This window comes from Helianthus annuus, chromosome 3 (genome assembly GCF_002127325.2).
Source record: "Helianthus annuus cultivar XRQ/B chromosome 3, HanXRQr2.0-SUNRISE, whole genome shotgun sequence".
Taxonomy (NCBI): domain Eukaryota; kingdom Viridiplantae; phylum Streptophyta; class Magnoliopsida; order Asterales; family Asteraceae; genus Helianthus; species Helianthus annuus.
This window is the reverse complement of record NC_035435.2, coordinates 147,923,472-147,939,264: the sequence shown is the minus strand read 5'-3', so window position 1 is coordinate 147,939,264 and position 15,793 is coordinate 147,923,472. Positions and strand designations below refer to the sequence as shown.

The window sequence follows — 15,793 nt, the reverse complement described above, 5'->3', positions numbered from 1 at the left end:
TTCAAAATCTGAATTCCAACCGTGAAATCACAAAGATCTAAGCATTCTTGGGTGATGTCATCATGGTGTTCTTAAAGAACACTAAGATTGACATCAATCCGACCTGAATAGCTTGAATCTAACCGATTTCCACATAAACAACCTAAAATCTTCCAAGGATCTTAACATTTCACGGTGGAAAAGGATTGAAAGACGGTTTTCACCAATCTTTCAACTCTCTTACACTCAAACCGGCGAAAACGAAGCTTGAACCGACCTATAAATCATTCTAAACAAACACATGGTTCAAGATTCGGACTTCACCACGAGATTACCGATTACGAGTTAAACGTTAAGCTTAGGTCCTTGAACGCTCCCTGATCGAGCTTGGGTGATTCCAGCCGAGTCAGTGAGTAAAGTAAAGGCTGAGGATTTTGGTGGTTCAACTTGTGGTCAAACTATCTTTAAAACATCAATAAAATAACGGGTAAGTTAGTGTCTAAAAGCATGTAGAATCATTTAAAGATAATATGTTAACTTGCAAAAGCATACAACAAAGAAGTTTATAATAAAGTTTTGTTGTCCAGAACGATTCTCTTCTTCAGCAACCAGAAAACGAGCTACTTAAAAAGCTGAAAGTGTTTAAAAATATGTTGGAGCGTTTCATGCAGTTGTTACAAATCCCTAAGCATGAAATACTAGCTAACTATAAAGACAAGCTAGGTACTTACGAGAGGCAGAGTATTAGTGTCGTCAATTCAAATAAGCGGGCCGCTCAGCAGCAATCACAAGCACTTCCTCCACAACATATGCAATCTTTGCAGCAATCACAACACACACATTCTAATAAGATACGAATTAAGCAAGAGAATCAGGAGAGTTCAGCAAATTTATTGCCAACACAAGTTCTACAATCACACCCACAGTTACAGCAGCAGGTAGATATGCAACAAAGGCTTGCAGCAGCAGCAGGTGGTTTACGGAAGCAAAATGTGATGGATATACAGAAACGGCTATGTCCACAAAAGAGAGCCACGGCAGAGGCTTCATCAAGTAGTTGTTTTTTAGTTTATCTGTTTATTTTTAAATATTTAACTGTGAGCTAACTCAAGAAGCTTCTACCCTTCTGTAACATCATTAGATTCGGCAGCTCAGACTGACAATCCAAATGACGGAGATTGGCAAGAAGAAGTTTATCAAAAGGTGACATCACATTCACAATTTGCTTTTGAGTTGAACAAAATCATCACCATTATTGAAACCAAAGTTTATTTTTACTTTTCTTCTCACGGATTTTCAAATATAAGATATCTTAAAGTAAATAAAGTAAGGGGAAAGTTCTTGTACAAATAATCTTAACATACTAAACATACAAATTGAAGGAAAACTCAAAAAGACAAGGTGGTATTTTTGTAATTATCAATAACTATCAAAGTTACTCTACAAATATACCTAAAAAACCTAACCCACCCCCCCCCCCCCAAAGCTAAAAACTAAACCCCCAAAAAACCTTAAAAAATCTAAAAAAATAAAAAAAATAAACACACAGAATTATTTTATTTTATTTTTTTAACATTTTTTTATTAAAAATTCGCTACTTTTAGTAGCAGCAAAAAAAAATTTTTTTTTTTTTGCTAACAAAATGTAGCGATTTTTTATAAAAAATATTAAAAAAAATTGTGTTTTTTAGGTATTTTTGGTTGAGTTCACATTTGTATAGTAACTTTGATAGTTGGTGGTAATTACAAAAATGCCACCTTGTCTTTTTGAGTTTTCCTTCAATTTGTATGTTTCGTATGTTAAGATTATTTGTATTTGATCTTTTGCAAAAAAAAATAATCGTTGCTGATATATATGAATCAAATGTCAATAGCGTATATAAGTTCTTTGTTTGTAATTATCCCTATGTTGCCATTATCTTGCTCATACGAGCTCTTTGAATTAATACTGTTGCATTCGAATAGCATTGTCACCATTATGACCTGTTTTTATTTATTTATTATTTTTTTAATCTGATTACAGATAAAAGTTATGAAGGACCTTTATCTGTTAGATTTGAATGAGATGCACCAGAAAAGTGTTTCCAAATTGCAGCAGGTGCGTTAGTGTCTCGTATCAAAATTGGAATTTTTTTCATTTTTAAAGCATGTCAAATCGTGTGAAGAAAATGCATACAACCAAAGGCGATATTTTATTTCTTAATTCAATGAGAACCTTTTGTTGTCCAGCACAATTATCTCCCTCAGCAACCAAAAAACAAGCAACTCGAGAAGCTGAAAATGTTCAAAAACATGTTGGAGCGTTTCATGCAATTCTTACAAATCCCTAAGCATGGAATATTACCTATTTATAAAGAGAAGTTGGGTACTTATGAGAAGCAGATTATTAATGTCCTCAATTCAAATAGGAGGAAACCAGCGGCCCCTCAATTGACACATTCTCAATTGACACAAGTTCAACAATCACACCCGCAGCTACAGCAGCAGGTGGATATGCAACAAAGGCTTGCAACAGCAGGTGGTTTACAGAAGCAAAATGTGATAGATATGCAGAAACGGCTATGTCCGCAAAAGAGAGCTACGCCAGAGGCTTCATCAAGTAGGTTTTTTTAGTTTTATCTGTTTATTTTTTAAAATATTTAACTATATTTTCAGTAAGCTAACACATGAAACTTCTACCCTTGTGTAACATCATTATATTCGGCAGCTCAAACTGACAATCCAAATGGCAGAGATTGGCAAGAGGAAGTGTATCAAAAGGTGCTGTATATATTATCTTACATTTCTTTTAAACAGCGAAAGCAGTTGACATCACAATTTGCTTCTGAGTTGAACAAATTATCAAAATATAAGATATCTTAAAATAAAAAAAAAATATATATTGTTGCTGATAAATATCACGTGTTTTAGACTGAAAATGAAAAGTGCTGAAATTCAATGAAAATAGGGGAAAATGTTGACTAGTGAAATCGGAGCCCTAAATCAGTGAATTAGGTTTGACTTCTGGGTCAAACCACCTACCGTCGTTTGCCACAAGATCCGCCCCGTCAAGACCTTTCAGTCCATTACTCGTGAGCTCCGTAACTCTAACCGTAGCCAAAGTTATGATCGTTTAAAGTTTAGGATTTTTCTTTCCCGTTTTAAGGGGCGGGAGGGGGTGGCCGACCACCCCCCCCCCCGAACTTTTCGCTCAGTAGTGGAGAGTATGTAGTTTTCGTATAGAAATTTTTGGATATATACGTTTTCGACCTCCAGTTTTATAGAAATTTTTAGGTCCGGTGACTTCCTCCCCCCCCCCCCCCCCAAGCTTCGCCACTACCCGTTTCCCCTTATCCACTTGATCCAAATAAGAGTCCACTAACTCTTGGACATTCATATATTGAAATATAGCTTAATTAGGGTGTAAATGAGTTGAGTTGAGTCTTACCATATGGTAAACGTCTATGCATTTCTCTCTTATGGTTTTTACTGATAGTAGTGCATCCCCTTACTAAATGAGTCGCATTATCTCTATATTTTCTCGTGTGAAAAATGAGGTGGTGGTCCATTGGCAAAGACAAAGCCTTTAAACACTTTTTGGGTTCAAGTCTCACATATAACGGAAATTAAAAGAAATTAGTGGTTAAAAAAAGGATACATTTCAAGCACTATTTTATAATCTTGAGCTCATATTCAATAAATGGAGTTGGTACTGAAATGTGAATAAAAAAGGCTTGACCGAAGTCTTCAAATATATCTTACTTTACAGTCGATCGTTCGTTTACTTTAAAATACTTCTACTTTTGGGTTTTCTTAGGGACGGAGACTACTACAACGTCCAATTGGCTCCCACAATTGGACTTCTCATCTCATCTCATCTGGTATGTATGCAAACTCTTTAGGCAAGCAATTGTGTACTCTTCAGTGGCATAATTGATGTGATTTTGATTTCAATCTTTAGGGCTGCTATGGGGAGAGCATTAATTACCATACTTCATTTTTGTGTTACAGTAACATTTTGGATATCTTCAATTTAATGAATAACAGTAAGACCATGCGTAATGGGGTGGTTTCTGGCGGTTTTTGCCTTGAACCACGCCCCTCCACGCTGCCGGACCGTCCCTTGGGCGTTGTTTTCAGAAAATGGGGCGGAAGTGTTGTTTTAAGAACGCTGGTGTATGTGGGGCATTGTTTGCTTGTCCAGTAAGAAGCTTCCAAATATTATTAGTTTGTTTTCTTTTTTTTAAAGATGTAGGAACCGTTCGCATAAATTAAATAAAATAAACAAATTTTATTACTGATTACAATACAAAGAAAGCAGAAAAAATAAACAATACTATTACAACTGAAAAATCCAAAATACAAGAAAGGTGTAGAAGCAGAGTTTGACTGAGGCACGTGTTCAACACGCTTCCCTTAAAACAAATTCCGAGTCTCCCAAGAGTACTCGTTTTGTTTCCCAGGGTACAACAGCCGGAGCAGCGTACTGCCGGAGAAAGCCTACAACCCGAAGGCTACCTTGAAGAATGCTGGAGAAGATCTTTAATTTTTGTAGAGAGAAAGTTGTTTGCTGTTGTTGTTGCTGGTATCCTTCTGAAGTGGGTATGGAGCTGTATTTATACAGCTCCTAGGTTGAAACAGTCAAAATGAATTAAATGAGAGGTTTAAATTGCATTAAACGTCTTCAATGCAATTTAATACGTCATTTAATTCTCAGTCAAAGCCTATTAACTCGTCAGTTACGAAGCTGGACTGAAACTGCCCTGTCATTCAATGCTGGAAGCTTCTGCGCGCGCGCGCGCCCATGCGGCGTGCGGCCTCTTGGCTCACTGCCGTGCGGCGTGCGGCCTCTTGGCTCACTGCCGTGCGCGGCGTGCGGCGGTGCGGCTCAAGTCCGTCCATGCGCCGTGCGGCGGTGCACCTCAAGTCCTTCCATGCGGCGTGCGGCGGTGCACCTCAAGTCCTTCCATGCGGCGTGCGCCACGTCACCTGTGAGTCTATACGTGCGCGCCACACAGTCGCGCCGTATTGGCTCACTCTGGTGCGCCGCACACGGCACAGTAGGACCCATGCACCACGCGCCCAACCGCGCGCCTCGTGTACCCGCGTGCGCATGCGCATGACTGCCACGTCATGCGCCGTATCACCTACCACTTGGTCCTTGCAACCCTTGTGCTTCACCACGCGCGCGCGGTCAAAAATACAAAGGCGGCTCTCAAGCGGCTCGCGGCGATGCGAGCGTGCGAAGTGCAAAGTGCGCCATCAAAGCGCCACATTGCGCCTCATCGCCCACGCCACGCGCGCGCGCGAGCGTGTGCGTGTGCGAGTGCGAGTGCGAGTTAGGGTGCTCCGCACCCTTCGCGAGGACACTAGTGAGTGCTTCCATGAAACAATAAGGATGGAGAGTTCCACCTTAAATACCCATTTAAGTTCCATCCCTCCTTCTATGTGGGACAAGGTGCTACTTTCCCTTTAGTTTCAACATTGAATGTTCCAAACAACCAACTTTGAGCATCGATATCTCATTCATCTTAGCTCGGTTTTGGACGTGGTTTAGTTCGTTGCGAAGCTCTTCCAACATAGAACACAAACCCACAAATAAATACATAAAACCCGCTCATTTTATTATATTTATTTCTAGTCCAAAATAGGAAAAAATCATTTTCCTATATTTGTGAAAAATGCTATTTTCACTTATTTTCCAACAATCCCCCACATGAAAAATGCTATTTTCATCAAATTTCCAACAATCCCCCACATGTATGGAAATGGATCTTTTCCTTACACTTTTCAACGATAAACTTCGACAGTTGAGTATTGCAAGATAGGTAGGTTGAAGCCTTTGAACCTTCTTTTGTGAAGCACACTTAGCTTACTAGCGGTGTGTAGACGCGATGTCCTTGAACATACCCCCATTTGTGTAAACGACAATACACTTCACACAATACTCTCCCTGGTTTGGCCAACTCCTCATTTTCGTGTCCTATTATGGTCCTGGAACACTAGCCTGGTTCTGCGAGAGCTCTAGGATTTGCGCACCCCACAAATCCATTTGAAGCGACCCCACTTCTCTCTAACATAGGTGATTCCCTTGAATCATTAAAAGCATCATGGTTATTTGATTTCCCGAAATCATTAACCTTAATATGCTTAACCTCACTTCATGTCACTGATTGGAATGGACTAGGAAGTATATGTAACTCCCTTTTATTTAGTTTGGGGTACTCCCCCACAGTGACTCCGTTTTGGTAATATGATTAAGTTGTCCTATTGAACTTAGATCTTGGGATCTCCAGTCAACTAAGTTAGGTTTCCCTCATATTCCCATTAACCACGGGCTTTAGTCCCATTCCTCTTGACGACGTTTCTACTAACTCTCTGCTTAAGCCTTTTGTAAACGGGTCCGCAATGTTATCCGCTGATCTCACATAATCAATTGTGATAACACCCGTTGAGAGTAGTTGTCGTATCGTGTTATGTCTACGTCGCATATGCCTTGATCTGCCATTGTACATCAAGCTTTGAGCTCTACCAATCGCTGATTGGCTATCACAATGTACACATATGGCTGGCAAAGGCTTTGGCCATCTTGGAATATCTTCCACGAATTGACGTAGCCATTCCGCCTCCTCGCCTGACTTATCCAAGGCGATAAATTCAGATTCCATTGTGGATCTTGCTATGACCGTTTGCTTAGAAGACTTCCAAGCAATAGCAGCTCCTCCAAGTGTAAACACGTAACCACTTGTTGATTTGGAATCTTTATTATCCGATATCCAGTTTGCATCAGTGTATCCTTCGATCACTGCTGGTTGTCGGGTATAATGCAGTCCATAGTCTCTTGTGTATCGTATGTATCTAAGCACCCTCGTGATAGCCTTCCAATGATCCGCGCACGGATTGCTGGTGTATCTACTTAGCCTACTCACCGCGTAAGCCAAGTCGGGTCTAGTACATGTCATTAGATACATTAGACTGCCTATAATTCTTGAATACTCTAACTGAGCAACTCCAACTCCTTTATTCTTCTTGAGATGTTGGGAGGTATCAACTGGAGTTCGAGCGACACTCGTATCTCCCGAGTTGAATTTTTCAAGAATTTTATCCACATAGTGAGATTGACTTAACACAAGACCTTCTTGGGTTCTTATGATCTTTACTCCAAGAATCACATCCGCTAAACCCATGTCTTTCATGTCAAATCTCGCTTTTAACATGCTTTTAGTAGCTTTGATAATTTTATCATTACTCCCAATGATAAGCATATCGTCTACATAAAGGCATAAGATGACATAACCTTCATTTGTGTCTTTGAAATAAACACATTTGTCGCACTCATTTATTTTGAAACCATTGTCAATCATGACATGATCAAACTTTTGGTGCCATTGTTTTGGTGCTTGCTTCAAGCCATACAAAGACTTGACGAGTTTACATACTTTACCCTCTTGACCTGGGGCGGAGAAACCTTCAGGTTGCTCCATGTAAATTTCTTCTTCTAAATCGCCATTTAGAAATGCGGTTTTAACGTCCATTTGGTGAACTTCCAAATTTCTTAAAGCCGCTATAGCAAGAACCAATCTAATCGAGGTTATGCGCGTCACAGGCGAGTAGGTATCAAAGTAATCTAGACCTTCCTTTTGTCTAAATCCTTTAATAACCAACCTAGCCTTGTACTTATCAATACTTCCATCAGTTTTCATCTTCCTTTTGAATATCCAACGATATCCAAGTGGTTTGCAACCAGGTGGAAGATCTACTAACTCCCAAGTATGATTTTGCAATATAGAATCTATTTCATTTCTTATTGCTTCTTTCCATTGAGGTCCTTCTGAAGAGGAAACCGCTTCGCGATATGTATTGGGCTCGCCCTCAACCATATAGCTAACGAAGTCTGGACCATAGGATTTTTCAACCCTTGGCCTTTTACTTCGCCTACGATCACTTTCTTCAACCTCAGGTTGTTCATGGGTGTTATCATGAACCACCTCATCAACTGGTGTAGATGAACTTCCACCTACTTCAAAATTAGTTGTTGATGACGTTGCATGTGTTTGTCTTCTCAAAGGAAACACATTTTCAAAGTAAGACACAACGTTAGAATTCACCTCCATAATAGTGTTTACGTGTACATCAGGATTCTTGGACTCATGTACAAGAAAGCGATGTGCACTACTTTGATGTGCATACCCAATAAATATGCAATCAACAGTTTTGGGTCCTATCCTAAGAGCCTTAGGAGGTGGTACAGTCACCTTTGCTAGGCACCCCCACACTTTCAAATATTTGTATGAAGGTTTCTTCCTTTTCCATAACTCATATGGAGTTTCGTCTCTCTTTTTGAGTGGTATCCTGTTCAAAAGATAATTAGCCGAGAGAATGGCTTCCCCCCACAGTTCGTGGCTCACCCCAGAACTTATCAACATGGCGTTCATCATTTCTTTCAATGTGCGGTTCTTTCGTTCCGCTACGCCATTTGATTGTGGAGAGTAAGGAGGTGTACACTCATGTATAATGCCACTTTTTGCGCATAACTCGGCAAAAGGTGCAACATATTCGCCTCCTCGATCGCTTCGCAAAGCTTTTATCTTCTTTTGAAGTTGATTCTCAACTTCATTTTTATACAAGATAAATTTACTTATTGCTTCATCTTTACTTTTTAGTAAATATACATAGCAATATTTAGTACTATCGTCAATAAACGTGATGAAGTACTTATTTCCACCTGTTGTGGGTACCGCTTTTAAATCACAAATATCAGTGTGAATTAAATCAAGGGGTTCGGTTATTCGTTCAACCGATTTTGATGATGTTCTTGTAAGTTTGGATTCAACGCATGTTTCACATTTATAGTGTGAATCAATATGGAATGTTGGTATACAATTTAAATTGATTAAACGGCGTATAGAATTAAAATTTACGTGACCTAATCTACCATGCCATTTATTCGATTCAGAAAACTCAAGCATATAAGTAGAAGTAGTAGCAATTTTATTCATGTTCTTGACAGCCATTACATTCAATTTGAACATTCCATTTTGGGCATAGCCCTTGCCTACATACGTTCCTCGTTTAGTTAGTACAAATTGATCGCTCTCAAAAACTAAACGAAAACCAAACTTGTTAAGCAACCATCCCGAGACTAGATTCTTACGCAAGTCTGGGACATACAACACGTTGCTTAGAGTGAGCTCCTTCCCCGAAGTCCACTTCAAGATCACCGTTCCTTCACCCATGATGTCAGCGGTGGCTGCATTTCCCATATACAGCTTCTCTTCTCCAGAAAGCGCCTTGAAGGTGGTAAAGAGACTTTTGTCTGCACAAACGTGACGGGTCGCGCCCGTATCAACCCACCATCCTTTTGGAGTGTTGGTCACAGTATTGACCTCATCCATCATTGCGCTTTTGTCGGAAATCATTGCCACCAAAGGCATTCCGTCTTCGTCCACCATGTGCGCACGCTCACGCTTTGGTTTCTTGCATTGGTTAGCCCGATGCCCCGGCTCGTCACAGTTGTAACAAGTCCCTTGGAACGCTTGAGGTTTCTTTTTCACAACCCCTTTCTTCGGTCCAAGGTTGCTAGCCTTTGCTTTCCCTTTCCCTTTGTCCTTTTTCCCCTTGCCCTTTGTGCCTTTAGAGGATTGCCCATGCTCAACCACGTTTGCACTAGCACTAGGCTGCACAAGGCTGTTTTTTAGGGCGATCCTATTCTCCTCTTCTATACGAAGACGAAGAACAAGGTCCTCCACCGACATTTCCTTCCGCTTGTGTTTAAGATAATTCTTAAAATCCAACCAAGCAGGAGGTAATTTCTCAATCATGGCTGCCACTTGAAATGTCTCGCTAAGTATCATTCCCTCGGCATGGATGTCATTTAGTATAATTTGCAACTCCTGGACTTGATTCATAACCGGCTTGTTATCAACCATTTTGAAGTCCAAGAAACGGGCGACAACAAATTTCTTTGTTCCCGCATCCTCCGTTTTGTACTTTTTCTCCAAGGACTCCCATAATTCTTTGGAAGTCTTGATATTATAGTACACATTATACAAAGCATCCGAGAGACCGTTGAGTACATAGCCTCGACATATGAAATCCGAATGCTTCCACGCATCTACCGCGCTCAGAGCCTGAGCGTCGGTCTCCCCTTCCGCAGGTTGGGGAGCGGTTTCCGTCAAGAACCTCGCAAGGTTCATGGTGGTCAAGTAGAAGAACATCTTCTGTTGCCACCGCTTGAAGTGTAGACCCGAGAACTTCTCAGGTCTTTCAGCATGATTTGCCACTGTGGACGCTCCCACAGTGTTGGCAGGGGTTCCAACTACAACATTCGTATTGTTGTTGTTTGAGGTCGACATTCTGAAAAAAAAAAAAAATTAAAATTTTAAAAGTTTAGACAAAATATTCTGATTTACGCAAAAACCAGAAGTAAACAATTAAATTTTAATTTTTACCACAAATTTACTGTTTAGGCTTCTAAGTCCAACTTTGAAGACCAAAAAACAGAAAATTTTTATTAGTTATAACTTACTGATTGGCTTCTAAGTCCAACTTTGAAGACCAAAAAACAGAAAATTTTTATTAGTTATAACTTACTGATTGGCTTCTAAGTCCAACTTTGAAGACCAAATCAGAAAGTTTATTACCAATTTTTTTTTTTTTTTTTTCAGGACAATCTATAAGTAACCAAACTGGTTTTCAACCAAAGTCGCACCTTTGAAGATGAAAACCAAAAAAAATATGTTTTTAAAACACAAACTGAGTGAAAACAAAACTGGTTTGAATCACAATCAGAATGGTTTTGATTACACGAACGGTTTTAAAAATTTGTTTTAAGGGAAGCGTGTTGAACACGTGCCTCAGTCAAACTCTGCTTCTACACCTTTCTTGTATTTTGGATTTTTCAGTTGTAATAGTATTGTTTATTTTTTCTGCTTTTAAAGATGTAGGAACCGTTCGCATAAATTAAATAAAATAAACAAATTTTATTACTGATTACAATACAAAGAAAGCAGAAAAAATAAACAATACTATTACAACTGAAAAATCCAAAATACAAGAAAGGTGTAGAAGCAGAGTTTGACTGAGGCACGTGTTCAACACGCTTCCCTTAAAACAAATTCCGAGTCTCCCAAGAGTACTCGTTTTGTTTCCCAGGGTACAACAGCCGGAGCAGCGTACTGCCGGAGAAAGCCTACAACCCGAAGGCTACCTTGAAGAATGCTGGAGAAGATCTTTAATTTTTGTAGAGAGAAAGTTGTTTGCTGTTGTTGTTGCTGGTATCCTTCTGAAGTGGGTATGGAGCTGTATTTATACAGCTCCTAGGTTGAAACAGTCAAAATGAATTAAATGAGAGGTTTAAATTGCATTAAACGTCTTCAATGCAATTTAATACGTCATTTAATTCTCAGTCAAAGCCTATTAACTCGTCAGTTACGAAGCTGGACTGAAACTGCCCTGTCATTCAATGCTGGAAGCTTCTGCGCGCGCGCGCGCCCATGCGCGGTGCGCCATGCGGCGTGCGGCCTCTTGGCTCACTGCCGTGCGGCGTGCGGCCTCTTGGCTCACTGCCGTGCGCGGCGTGCGGCGGTGCGGCTCAAGTCCGTCCATGCGCCGTGCGGCGGTGCACCTCAAGTCCTTCCATGCGGCGTGCGGCGGTGCACCTCAAGTCCTTCCATGCGGCGTGCGCCACGTCACCTGTGAGTCTATACGTGCGCGCCACACAGTCGCGCCGTATTGGCTCACTCTGGTGCGCCGCACACGGCACAGTAGGACCCATGCACCACGCGCCCAACCGCGCGCCTCGTGTACCCGCGTGCGCATGACTGCCACGTCATGCGCCGTATCACCTACCACTTGGTCCTTGCAACCCTTGTGCTTCACCACGCGCGCGCGGTCAAAAATACAAAGGCGGCTCTCAAGCGGCTCGCGGCGATGCGAGCGTGCGAAGTGCAAAGTGCGCCATCAAAGCGCCACATTGCGCCTCATCGCCCACGCCACGCGCGCGCGCGAGCGTGTGCGAGTGCGAGTGCGAGTTAGGGTGCTCCGCACCCTTCGCGAGGACACTAGTGAGTGCTTCCATGAAACAATAAGGATGGAGAGTTCCACCTTAAATACCCATTTAAGTTCCATCCCTCCTTCTATGTGGGACAAGGTGCTACTTTCCCTTTAGTTTCAACATTGAATGTTCCAAACAACCAACTTTGAGCATCGATATCTCATTCATCTTAGCTCGGTTTTGGACGTGGTTTAGTTCGTTGCGAAGCTCTTCCAACATAGAACACAAACCCACAAATAAATACATAAAACCCGCTCATTTTATTATATTTATTTCTAGTCCAAAATAGGAAAAAATCATTTTCCTATATTTGTGAAAAATGCTATTTTCACTTATTTTCCAACAAAAGATAATAGTTGGGTAATTATTGATGGGGCATTATTGGGCATTATCCCACTACACCCGTATATGAAAACGCCCATAATGCCCCTTTGCTGACTTGGATGACACGTGTCGCACAACGCCCATAGGTAGGGGCATTATTCATGTGTACCACTACACATGGTCTAAGACCATGTGTAGTGGGACTGTGGGAGGGGAAGATAATGCCCCCACCCACCCTTGGGCGTTTTGCGCCATGTGGCGGTCCAGTGAGCATGTGGGCATTATGAGGCATTATCTTAAAACGGGTGTAATGGTATAATGCCCCATAACCCCCATTCAATCATTACTCATATTTATACAATCTTTATACATCCAACCGTGGAAGGGTCTGATTGGCCCAAGATTTCTCCACCCGGCGTTTAATTTGGAACGCCCCAACCCAAATTCGCAACAAAAATGCCCCTGGGAGCGGTGGAAGGGCGTGGTTGGCCGTTTTTTTGGGGAAAAACGCCAACCCCCCCCCCCCACCCCCCCACTACGGGTGGTCTAACTTGTACGTAAAATTTGTCGTTTTCTGGCTATGTTGTAGCTAACTAGCTATGTGTTAAAGCACCCACAACAACAACACGGTCCATAGCATGTGAATGGGTGGTCCCACTCAATCCAAACCACACTCGTCCGCTTGAGGGGCCCAGCTTCTCCAAACCGGTCCTAGTCACACGCCTCCAACAAGCCTTGAGGGGCCCAGCTTCTCCAAACCGGTCCTAGTCACACGCCTCCAACAAGCCTCGTCCAATGAGCGGACGTAGGGGTGCAAACGAGCCAAGCTACTCGCGAGCTACTCGAGCTCGGCTCGAAAAAAAGCTCGAACGAGCCGAGCTTAAACGAGCTCGAGCTCGAGCTTGAGCCCGAGCCTAAAAACAAGCTCGTTTAGTAAACGAGGCCGAGCCCGAGCTTCGCTTATCGAGCTCGAGCCGGCTCGCGAGCCTTAACGAGCTTTCTTTTTATATGTTTTTTATTAATATATTAAACATATATTTAAATAATAATATTTACCATATAAATATAAAAAAATAACTAAATTATATGTATAACAATAATTATAATTAATAAAAATTAATTAATAAATACTAAACGAGTCGAGCCCGAGCCGAGCTCGAGCTTGAAAACTTACCTTCGAGCCGAGCTCGAGCTTTAGAAATAAAGCTCGAATCGAGCCGAGCTCGTGAGCTCGGGCTCGGCTCGGCTCGTTTGCACCCACAAGCGGACGTCCCGCTGTACATGCTCTAAGAGCATCTCCAACGCTAAAGTTGGGTTTGTTTTCAGACCCTCCACCTCAACACGCCACATCATTCCAGACCTTTACCTTAAAATTGTTCAATTTTCCTCCAACCCCTAGCCTACACAAACCTCCACCTCACACTTCACTTTTATCTTAGAATATATATTTTAAAAAAAAATGGTTTGTCTGTGTGGTCCCCACACAATTGGTGTCCGTGGGAGAGGTCTGAAAGTATTTTCAGACTTTTCCACCTGGATAGCGAAGGAGATACTCTAAGATCGTTTATTGTTAATTTTTACTTGTGCCAGAAACAAGTAGAATCCATCTTTATTGCTTTTTGTTTTAAAATATTTTCATTTGTCGATTGTCACAATAGGATTGAAAATCGATCATCAAAGAGAAGATATGGATACGAGTAATGGGAGTCCTACTCAGGTTGCAGGTGGCGCTGTTGGTGACCCCACCACGGAATCAGGTGATTGGAGGGCTCAACTGGCAGCAGATTCACGGGAAAGAATAACATACAAGATGTATGTACTTATATTGTTAAAATTTCTTGTTTCATTTTTGTGTGATAAAAGATTGAAAGTTGAAACAACCTACTCGAGTGTCGATTGTTTGGAAAATGATGTTTTGCTCTCTGCTAGATATTGAGTGGCGTGTGCTGATCTTGTGTAGATTGGATACGTTGAAGAGGCATCTTCCATACTCTGGAGACGAGGGACTAGAGGAGCTTAAGAAAATAGCTGTGAGGTTTGAAGAGAAGATCTATACTGCTGCTACAAGCCAGGTTTGTTGTGTTTTCTGTATCATATACAATTTTGTGTTGTCGGCCTAAAAACCATGTCAATTTTTGGGTTTGCAGTCTGATTATTTACAGAAGATACCGTTGAAGATGCTGACTATGGAGACTAGATCACAAAATCCCATATCAGACCCCATGCAGTCGAACTCTGCTGCCACTAGTGTAAACGCACAGATTCAGGCATTTTATAATACACTATCATTCAATGTTATACGGTTGATTCTAATAAATATGATTTTTGCAGGAATAAGTTCATATAAGAAATGCAGTGAGTGGGCCCCAACAACTCACTTTCATAATCTTGGTATATCGTCCTTTGAAGTTATGCTACCCTGGCAACAAGTATAGTTGTAATCTTCCTTTCTTGTAATTTGCATATTTGAATAAAAACTTATCTAAACCTTCATAGTGTATAATATGTTGGGTATGCATAATGATATTCCAATATATATGTGGCGTTCATCCATTTGCATTCTTTATCGTGACGTCCAATTGCCAAATTGAAGTTTGATTTTTAAAGGTAGGCTTATTCATGGAATGACCGCTTGGGTGATATGCTCAAATTCTTGATACAGTGCTATCTATGTGTACAACTTTCTGATGTGTGTAAAATGCAACATATAAAACACATCAATTAAGGCATAAAACTAACCCTTTTTAAGTACTAATGTTGGAAAAAGAGTGTTTTTGTCTTCCTTTTGTATTTTCAGGATGAAATGAGCTCAAAATCACAAAAGAAGCAAAAAGACCACTAATTCTACCATAAATACAAGAAAAGGAACAAAAGTGGACTGCCCGGACCCTCAACGGCACCTCCCAAGGCAAAAAGAAGGAAACAGAGTCTGAACACGCCCCGTGTCCAGCGAACACGGGGGCGTGCCCAGGAAGCAGCAGAAAAGACAAACCAGTAGAAGCTTCCATTGCCCACCACGGGGCCGTGTCCAGCGAGCACGGGGGCGTGGTGAAAGTACAGCAGGCGCATTAATTGTAATTCGCAATTACAATTAATGAAGAGAGAGAGTGCAGGCGGGCACGGGGCCGTGTCCAGCCTTCTGTTCAGCCTATAAATAGAGGAGCTTGGCTTCATTCTCTCTCATCCCTTGGCACACCACCTCTCTCACACTTCATCCACCACCCACCACCACTATAACACCATCATCCACCACCATCATCCATTGTCCATCGTAGAGTGTGTGAGTCGTCTCGGGATCCAAGATTGATCGTAAGAGTTCTTGACAATCAAGGCCATGTTTGCCTAAGTCTCTTACATCACTTGGTGAAGACAAGTGTTTAGTATAATACTTTTTATTTTTAATCTTTTGCACTTTTTATTTGGTTTTGTATTAATGACTTTAATAACTAGTTACTTA

At 41.3% G+C, this 15,793-nt stretch overlaps 1 protein-coding gene across 2 annotated transcripts; it reads left to right on the top strand.

Annotated features, from left to right (window-relative positions):
* The first annotated feature begins 553 nt into the window (after window positions 1-553).
* LOC110929926 (mediator of RNA polymerase II transcription subunit 15a) lies at window positions 554-14,889 on the top strand. Of its 2 annotated transcripts, none has more exons than XM_022173114.2 (10): window positions 554-1,032; window positions 1,130-1,182; window positions 2,002-2,076; window positions 2,208-2,577; window positions 2,686-2,738; window positions 3,775-3,838; window positions 13,995-14,148; window positions 14,297-14,408; window positions 14,484-14,585; window positions 14,668-14,889. In XM_022173114.2, exons 1-10 carry the CDS (start codon window positions 630-632, stop codon window positions 14,671-14,673), a joined length of 1,392 nt encoding a protein of 463 aa, XP_022028806.1. In that variant the 5' UTR covers window positions 554-629; the 3' UTR covers window positions 14,674-14,889. The 2 variants fall into 2 exon arrangements, with proteins under 2 accessions (XP_022028806.1, XP_022028805.1); XM_022173113.2 differs by having other exon boundaries at window positions 1,121-1,182.
* Window positions 14,890-15,793: the final 904 nt, after the last annotated feature.